The sequence below is a fragment of the Chaetura pelagica genome, unplaced genomic scaffold, assembly GCF_000747805.2.
Source record: "Chaetura pelagica isolate M959 unplaced genomic scaffold, ChaPel_1.0 scaffold506, whole genome shotgun sequence".
Classification (NCBI taxonomy): domain Eukaryota; kingdom Metazoa; phylum Chordata; class Aves; order Apodiformes; family Apodidae; genus Chaetura; species Chaetura pelagica.
The window spans coordinates 41,756-51,032 of record NW_009953578.1 but is presented as its reverse complement, the minus strand read 5'-3'; the positions used below and the strand labels follow the sequence as shown (position 1 = coordinate 51,032).

At 53.7% G+C, this 9,277-nt stretch overlaps 1 protein-coding gene across 1 annotated transcript; it reads right to left on the bottom strand.

The window, feature by feature from the left end:
• Positions 1 to 1,449: 1,449 nt before the first annotated feature.
• Positions 1,450 to 7,564, bottom strand: LOC104390564 (AN1-type zinc finger protein 5-like). The gene is made up of 5 exons (XM_009999716.1): positions 7,406 to 7,564; positions 5,954 to 6,047; positions 5,134 to 5,252; positions 3,449 to 3,559; positions 1,450 to 1,685 (listed from the first exon to the last, which is right to left on the bottom strand). The coding sequence occupies exons 1-5, from the start codon at positions 7,554 to 7,556 to the stop codon at positions 1,537 to 1,539; spliced, it is 624 nt and encodes a 207-aa protein (XP_009998018.1). The 5' UTR covers positions 7,557 to 7,564; the 3' UTR covers positions 1,450 to 1,536.
• Between the last annotated feature and the right edge of the window lie 1,713 nt (positions 7,565 to 9,277).

Genomic DNA, 9,277 nt, shown 5'->3' with positions numbered 1-9,277 from the left:
TGTGAGCCCACCAGGAGCCCCCTGGCCACAGCCCCAGTCCCAAGGCTCCCAGGGAGGAGTGGGGTGTCCCCCCTGGGGTGCCCCAGGGCGGGTGCAGACCTTGCATGGTGCAGAGGTGGCTGTTGAAGCACCCCAGGAGCCTCCACCTGCCTCGCTCATGTGCCTGAGCCCCAGGTTTTCCTTTCTAACAGCCCCAGAACCCCCTGGGTGCCTTTCAGGGTGCTCGACTGCTCCAAGGGGCCCAGTGTACCCCAAAACTCTCCTTTTGCCTTCGCTTGCACCCAGAGCCCTCCCAGAGACATCCAACAACCCTGACACCTCCCAGTCCTTCAGTGAGCCCAGAGCCTTGCCAGTGCCTCTCCTGGCTTCCCTGAAAGCCCCCACCTGCCTTCTGAGAACCCCAAGACCTTCATGATGTCCCATGTGCCTTTCTCCGTGCCCCAGCTCCCCGTGTCCAACTTTCAGAGCCCTTCCTGGGGCTCTGGCCCTGCCTCTCACCCTGCAGGGACAAGGTGGGAGAGCAGGACAGGCTTCCCAAGCTGATGTGCTCACAGGGGAGAAAGGTTCTCAGGGAGGATCAGGGAGGCCCACAGGAGGAAAGGTCCCTACCACCCACCCACGTGCAGGGACAGGGAGAGGAGGTTTGGTGACCTGAACTTCGTGCACAACCCTGATGAGACAGATGGGTGTAAGGCAGGAGGGAGGGAGCAGAAGGAAGAGGTACCCTGGGCCACAACCAACCTGACAGGGGAAGTGGGCACTGGGGTGGAGCACGGGGGGCTGGTGCCAGGGTGTCCCTCAGCCCAGCCATGTCCCTGAAGGCACCAAGCCCAGCAGGCTGGCTCCCTCCTCGCAGCAAGAGGTCCCAAAGGTCCTGACCCACATCTGCTTCGAGCCATAAAATCACTTGACTGTGCTGGGTTCTGCTGCTTGGCCACCCTGGAGCTCCCACAGCAGCACCTGAAGGGGGTTGGGGGCCTTAAAACTATAGAATTGTCTTCTCTGCATCTGAGACCAAACACCTCTCGGGGAGCAGAGGGCAGCCTGGCTGCCAGGATTCCCCAGCTCCTGGTTTCACATCTGCCACAAAGAGATGGAAGGGCAGAGGGAACAAAATCCAGTGGCAGCTGGTGGGCTCCAGCCCTGAGTCCCAGTTGGTTTGCAGGACTTGGGAGCTGCTGGATGAAGGGAAGGGCTGCCCAGCAGAGCCCACGCTGCATGAACCACCCCAGCAGAAGACAAGTCTGATGGTCTCAGCACTGGAATGGTGGGGCAGGAAGGTGCCTTTTCCCTTGGGAAGCTGGTGAAGAACGGATCAGCCGAGCTGTGAGTGTCAGACAGGCAGGGAAGGGAGGGAAGGAATGCCAAATGTCTGCCCAAGAGGTGTGAGGAGTCCCCGTGTCTGGGTGCTGGTCGGTGTGTGCTGCTGGAGCCCCCGTGGCACCCCCTCGGGGCTGGGAGGAAGCGAAGGAAAGCTGGGAGGAAGAGGAGGAGCACCAGGCCACCTGGCTGCAGTTCCAGCTGCTCAGCCCCCTTTCACAACTTCTGGATCTTCTCAGCAATAACGATGGGGTTCTCCTTCCGGATCTTCTCAGCAGCTTCTGCCTTGTAGTCGTAGGGGCAGGCGTGCATGTCCGAGTACCGGTGAATGGCACAGAACAAGTTCCCACAGCGGCAGTCGAAGCCTGGAGGGAGGAAGAGCAGGGAGACAAAGCCCTGTCAGCCCCAGCCCAGCTGGGCAGGAAGGGCAGCAGGGCCCCTGCTCTTTCCTGCCAGGCCAGGAAACTCCACTAAGGCAGCAAGAGGGTCTGACAGGAGAAAGGCAGTCGCAGTGTGGGGGAAGGTCGCGGGTGACTCTTTGCTCCCCAGAGAACGCGTGTGGCCTGGGCAGCCCCAGCTGTCACAGGGGTGGGAAGGCTCCCAGAGCAGCTGCTCTCTGCCTTCCTCAGGGACAAAGGACATGCTAGGGACTGCACAGGGCCAGACTGCTCATAGAGATCAGGCTCCCCAGGCAGCCTGAGCTGGAGCCCAGCCCTCCCAGCCAGCCTGGCTCCCCAGGCATCCTGCAGCAGCATCTGGACTGACCAGCAGGGAGCAAAAACCTTCACCTCCTTAGGATCACTTTTGAGCTATTTCAGCTTCAAAATTCAGAATCACTTGGAGACAACACTGTTCAGAAGTGCTGCCATTATCACAGCACACTGGGAAACTGAGGCAGGGAGGTTTGATGGAGGACAGATCAGCTCCCACCAAGTCCTGCTCTCTCCAACTACAGGCTGTAACAACCACCAACACCTTCCTACAAGGTGCCAGTTTACTCCTGTTTGAGAAACTTGTATCCAAAATGCCCTGAATTCACAGAAGTTCTCTGCAAGTTGATTCCTAAAGGAGACTCCTCATAGTTTGAAGCTCTTAAGGAAACACTCATCCAGGAAAACAATCCCCTCTGCAGGTCTGAAGGCCACACCCAGAGGACCCTGCCCAGTCCCAGGATTCTGAACCCACACTTATTCCATGACAGTGTCCTCAAACATCCAAGCACTGGGCAAACCTCCCAGGCAGGCTCAGCCCAAGCAGCTCACCTGGATGAGAACTTCAGGGCCTGCCTTTCCAGGACCAGTTTTCCCGTTGGCACTAGTCACCTGACACCATCTCAGCACTTCAAGCTTTACAGGGCACTGCCTGAGCCATCCTGCTGTCAGGAAGCTAAACAGCAGACGGTGAGCAGCATAAATGAATGGGATGTCTTGGAATGGGATTTTCAGTTTGGATCTAATTCATTTCTTGTCACTATTAGGAAAACTTGACCACTGACTTGAACAGGAGCAGAATTAGATCCACAGGGATGCCTTTGCTTCAAAAAGCAGCAGGAATAATCACAGAATGGTGGGGTTGGAAGGGATCTCTGGAGATCATCCAGTCCAACCACCTGCCAGAGCAGGATCACCTAAGGCAGATCACACAGGTACACATCCAGGTCTGGAAAGTCTCCAGAGAAGGAGACTCCATAGCCTCTCTGGGCAGCCTGTCCCAGGGCTCTGTCACCCTCACACCAAAGAAGCTCTTCCTCATGTTGAGGTGGAACTTCCTGGGCTCCAATTTGAATCCATTGCCCCTCATCCTGTCCCAGGGCACAAGTGACAAGAGCTTGTCCCTGCCTTCTTGATGCCCTCATGTATTGAGAGACATTCATTAGATCCCCCCTCAGTCTTCTCCTGAACATCTTCTCATGAAGATGTTGAATAAGCTTCACAACCCTGTGCTGCCCCAGTCCGTGCTGTTCACAGGTCAGACCTCCTCTCCCACCACATCCTGTGGCTGTGAAGTACTTTTTTGACAAGGTACCTCCACCCACTGACCCTCTGAACCCAGGCAGCACCACAGCCCAAAGAGATCAGTTCACAGGGCTACCAAACCAGGTAGGTTCTCCCCACAGCCAGGCTCTCACCAGTCAGCCCGATCTTCTTCCGGCAAGTGAAGCAACGATTCTTCTTTGGCTTCGGTTTTTCTGGAGCTGTCTTGCCCTCAGCTGTGTTCTGGGATATTTCCAGCAGGGTACCTGAGACAGAGGCAAAACTTTTGGTACTCTTCTTGAGAAACCAAGCAACACGTTCATTTTATTACAGGAGCTGCTTGAGGCCCTACAGGTTCTGGCTCTGCACCAGAGTGTGTGTTGCCCTGGCCAAGGCCCCCAGACTGTGAGGTTTGCCTTGTTCCACAGACCTGCACCTCACACAGCCTCTTGGTTTCCTCTGTTTCAAACTCCTGAAGTTCAAGACCCAGAAACACCCAGGAGACATTCCACCTTAGCAAAGGCACATGTTTATCTCCTGCTGAGAACAGTCACACTAAGAATTACCTGGCACTAGGTTAAACATGCACCTGGATGGTCACCAGAGCTTAGCACAGCAACACAACCAGCTGAGACTAGAGTTAATCTTTGCAGGGGGTGGGAAAAACAACAGTTAACCCCCTCATAAGCACTACTAATTATTTTTGCTGACTCTTATGTAAGTGTTCCTTGTATGTAGGTCTCAGGATGCTTTACACAGATACTCATCACTGTCTCTAATCTACCAAAAGGAAAACTGAGCTCCAAAAGCCAGATTGTTAAAGGTCACCCACGCTCAGCAGGATTTCCTACTGTACCCAGGCAGGGTAGGGAAGTCAACAGGAGGGAGGAGTTCCAACTGGTAGCAGCTCCACACCTGCAGCACATGCTGCTCTGAAAACCAGGTTAAGGAAACAGTGGGAAGCTTTGTGGACCAGACTCTGAAGCTCCTTCTAAAAATCACACAACCTGAAGAAAAGGGCAGGCTGTTCCACACCTCTCACCAAATAGTGTCTCACCTGCCTGTTGTAAATTTGTTTGGGCTTGCAGGCAAGGGGTTACCAAATCCAAAATGCTGAGTCATGTGCAGTGACTAGAGCCTGGGTTTTTTTTAGCAACCAACAATTCTCGGTGTTTTTTTAGCTTTGAATGCAAGCAAACTGTCAGGTGAGCTAATGGAGGGTGTCACTTGGCTACAGGGACACAAGGGACTATCCCTGTAACTCATCAGCTGGAGGACAAACCCCACCTGGCAACCCCAGCCGTGCTCCAGTGTCACTACAAGGGCCCCACCTTGCAAAGGGACCACATCAACACCCCCTCTGAGGGGCACCCACGCCTCCCGTCACACAGAGGACACCCAGGCCAGCAACTGCCCTCGGGCACCCTCACAAACACATCTCCTCTCTCCAAACACTCCACTGGATCCATCTCCTTTCCTCCCTGAAGAGCTGGCAGGGAACTGCAGCCAACAGCAGCCGTGCAGGGGGCTGGGGGACGTGCTGCTCCGGGCTCCCTGCCATTCCCTAGGAAAGGCGTCATGGAAGATTATCCTCCTGCCAGCGAGGCAGGGCCTGGCAGCTACTCAGCCTTCAGCCCACAGAGCAATCTCTATCAGCCTGCCCTCAGGCACAGCATTTTCTCTCTTCCCTGGCTCAGAAAGAGACAAACTCTTTTTCTCCCTTAGCTCCTCTTAGCCTTTCCTGAAAGGAGGGAACTCATTCCCTGGAATTAGTTGCTCAAAGTGACTTCCGAGATCGGGGTCGTTCCCACTTGTGCAAAGGCCAAACCCATCAGTCTACCTGATGAGGAAGATGCTGATGAGGCTTCTTCTGTCTTGGTGAACTCCTCTGCCTCACTGCTGGTTTCTTCTCTGGATATGCTCATGGCTGTCATCTGATGGGTCACAGGAGTCTGAGCACTGGGATTATTTGCAACAAACAAACCACAGAGCAAACACAAGCATTTTATTTTGATGGACAGTTACGTGGGAAGAGAACTTCAGCCCACCAAGTTAATTTCATTATACTCAGAGGTAGCTCAGGAGGACAGCAGGCCAGTTCCCCTTGAGATTTGTGATCAAAGCTCTGCAGACACAAATGGAACGAGTCTGTGATGTTCTCAGTTTCCTTTTCCACCCAATTATATCTCAAAGCCAAGGCGACAGCCCATCCAAACAAGCCCAGGGACAGGGAAACAGCACGATGAGTCAGGGCTGCCATGCAATGCAGTCCTACCTTCCTTCCTATCAAACGTGTGAGAGATCCCTAATCCTGCTGTTGCAGCTCCCAGACTGGATCAGCACCAGGGGCTTCCACCTGCAGCTGAGTTGAAAACCAACAGCCTGGCACAGCTAGTGATGCTGGTTCCAAAACAACTAGGATGTTGCTTTGTTTACCAGAGGTTTTAATTTACTACTGACCCTCTGCCACCTGATTCTGCACCACCAGGGCCATCTCTGCCTTCCAGATAACCCAGGGTCACAACGCTCCGTGTTTAATCCAGCTTGCTTTACAGATCCCCTTGTGTACATGAAGGAGAGTCCACCCCTGGTGTCCTGGGCTGGTTTTCACAGGAGGATTCCCCCACCACAGGCTGTGCCCCTCAAGACTGTGCCCCCACCTGGCTTTTGCATCCTCAGGCGTGGAGTCTCCCTCTGCGCGCTGCCCGGCGACCGAGTCGGCAGCCATGGGGCTGCTGGTGGCACCACTGGGGGCTACAAGGCAAGATCAAACTCATCACAATGTCAGCAACTTCCTCGGGGCCCTGACAGCCAAGGAGTAAACAGGATGAGCACTTTCAGCAGGCTGGAACCTCCTGCTCCCTCCACATTTGTGCATAGGGGACAACTGATGGGGTTGGACAGACCCCAGCATGACCCAGAGCAGCTGTTGGATTAGGCATGACTGCAGAGATCCCTTTAGAGTAGGCACAAGTCTTTTGATCAGGATCCCCCTGAAATGAGCTGCCCATCTTCCCAAGGACTGCAGGCCTCGTTTTTGAATTCCTGTTCAGCTCCCCAGAACCTCCCAACTCCCTTTTGAAGGATGTGGGTTTATTCACAGGAGTTCTGTGCTGAATTCCTTCCATGACCAGGTGGTACCATCTGGTAAAACCTGCCTTCAGTCACCTGTGGCACCTCCATCATTCTTTGATTTCCCTTCTCTTCCTCAGCATTGCAAAGCCACATAAATATCCTCCTGTCAGTAGAAAGGAAAGTGCTGCAGCTACCAACATACCTGGAAACCCAACTTGGCAACTTCTCCAAGCTATGAGAACCAGCTCCTCATCTGCTGGGAGGAAGTGACTCCAAAAGAAACATGTTGGTTTCCACCAGCTGAGGATCTAAGTCAGGGTCTTTAGAAAAACCCTTTGTCAGGAAGAGTCCTGGTCACAATACGTATTTTGGGGGTGGGTAATTCAAGGAAAAGTGATTATCCCACTCAGGAATAAAACTGCAAGAGGTCTCCAGGTGTTCCTCACTGGTCTTGCAAAGCCTGGGCACGGAGCATCTGCACAAACTCTCAGCAGAAGAAAATCCTGCTGATGAGTGAAAAGAGCCTCCATCCTGTGCCTCTCACTGCCCCCCAGCTCACTGATGTGTCTTTTTCTTTCCCTGCTTTTGGATTGTCAGCCCTGTTTAAGGTAAGAAAAATCATGCACACCCAAAAGGCCAAATTCTTCCCCAATTAGATTTCATTTCAGGGATCTGTGGTGGATCCCAGCAGCACCTAACTCAGGGAGCAGGTAATGGCCACAACGTTGGGCAGCTGGTCAGCACTGGTGAGGTTTTAGATTTTACTGGAAGGTGCTGACTGGGATGGGACTTCACAAACAGCTGGGATTGGGAAGAAAACAACTGACCCCTCAGAGGGGACAGAAGAGGTCCAGAGAGGTCAGGAGAGCTCCAAAGCTAAGGTCTTTGATTTAGAGGCTCGAGTCTTCATGAAAAGGGGATGATAGTTTTCCAGGAGGAACTAAACCTGCTGGTGGCCAGTACCAGTACCATGCTCTGTCCCAGCTGCTTAAGGCACATGTTTAGGATGGATTTAATGGATAAAAAAAACCCTCTACCTGGGGGGCTGAGCCGGTCACTGCTCTGCTGCCTCTGCAGAAACTCCTTATAGCAAACAGAGCACATCCCGTTGGTGCGGGGGCTGCCATAAAACCCACAGCCCGTGGTGCAGAGCAGGGGCACCTGGGTCTGGTTGGTCTCCTGAGCCATCCTCTCTCCTCCAAGGCCCCAGGCTACAAACAGGAAGAAAAAAAAATGAGACAGCTGTTAGGGCCTGAACTCTCCTTGGTCGAAGGTTGCAGCTGATCAGGAAAGAGCACAAAGGATCCCAAGAGAATCCAGCACGTGCACAACAACACGATCCTCTGAGCAAGGGGCACCCAGGGCTCGGAGGCAGCCACAGGATTTTTTGTGCCTAGGTTAGACACTAGGAGGAAATTCTTCACTCTGAGGGTGGTGAGACCCTGGGACAGGTTGCCCAGGGAAGCTGTGGCTGCCCCATCCCTGGCAGTGTTGAAGGGCAGGTTGGATGGGGCTTGGAGCAGCCTGGGATGGTGGGAGGTGTCCCTGCTCGTGCAGGGGGGTTGGATCTAGATGGTCTTTAAGGTTTCTCAACCCCAAACCATCCCATGATTCTATGATACCTGGGACTTTGAGCCACCCACAGCTCAGCTGCCCGGAAATGGGCTGAAACACTGACAGGAACCAGCCTCACTACCCCCTCCTGGCACCACGAGGCTCCCCAGACTCCCAGTGAAAAACACACGTGGAAAACCTTAAATGATCCACTCTCCAAAAGCATCCAGAAATGACACCACAGCACAACTGATGACTCCTGCAAACACTGACACACACCCAATGCCATCAAACCCCCAGCCCAATCGGTTACACTTGACACTCAGCAGCATTTGCTTTCATTTTGAGCTCGATTTACTTCTTTAGTTTTCAGGAAGATGATGTAAGGAGATGCAAAAAGGACCCACTGACTCCCAGGTCTGACATACTCATGTACTTCCTGACAACATGCTGGTGAAAAAAGGAAATGTTACCATAGTTAGGCTGGAAATAAGGTTTATTTCCAGCAACAAGATGCAATTCCAGGACACCTTCCCAGGGGAAAAGCTACTTTTAAAATCAATCCTAAGAATTTCTCTCTGAGTCACAATCCTGGGAACCCCTGGTCCCTTCCAGCCACGCATGGTGTGATTTACACCCCTTTAGACCAGAACCATAACCAGTAACTCCCAGTAATAACCACTACCAACTCAGATGGGTGCAAACAATGCGGATGTTGCAGAAGACACTGGTGGGACCCTTTGGACACAAAGGCACAAGACTGGTACCAGGAGCCTCCCCTTCTCCCAGCGTGGCAGATGCACAAAGTACCCACCACTTCACTTCCACCTCTTCCTTTCACGCTCCCAACAAAACCCGCTTCACCAAGGGAACAAAACAACAGCAACAAGAAACAATTACCCTCCTCGAAGCGATCCCGTGGGATGGGAAGCGGATCAGCTCTGGTTTATTCCTCCTTGTCCTCAGCTGGAATCTCCACTCTGCTCTCGGGGCTCTCCTTGCAGAGCTCAGCCCGTCCTTCCCATTCCCAGACCAGGAATCTTTCCCGGCCCAGACCCACCGCTTCTTGGGCACCAGCAGCGCTGGATCCTCCCGGGATCGGCGCTGGATCCTCCCGGGATCGGCCCCGGAGGTGACCGGACGGTGCTCGCTGCCCTGCACGGGCAGATTTTCACGAGTTGCTTCTGATTTGGAGCGTCCCTGGACAGAGAAAGCGACGGCTGCTGCGACTCGGGAGGAGTTGGTTTCTCCCCCCACCCCCCCAAGGAAACAGCCCTTTCTTCAACCCGGCCCGAAGGGCAGCGGGAGCCGAGCAGCTTTAGCAGAAAAACCAGCTGAAATGGCTGAAACGGAGC

Excerpts from the sequence above, each read along its gene's own strand:
- LOC104390564 (XM_009999716.1), bottom strand. The coding sequence starts at position 7,556 with ATGGCTCAGGAGACCAACCAGACCCAGGTGCCCCTGCTCTGCACCACG. Across the intron at positions 6,048-7,405 it reads TGACCGGCTCAGCCCCCCAG|CCCCCAGTGGTGCCACCAGC; the intron begins GTAGAGGGTTTT and ends CTTGCCTTGTAG. Across the intron at positions 1,686-3,448 it reads GAAGAAGATCGGGCTGACTG|GCTTCGACTGCCGCTGTGGG; the intron begins GTGAGAGCCTGG and ends TCCTCCCTCCAG.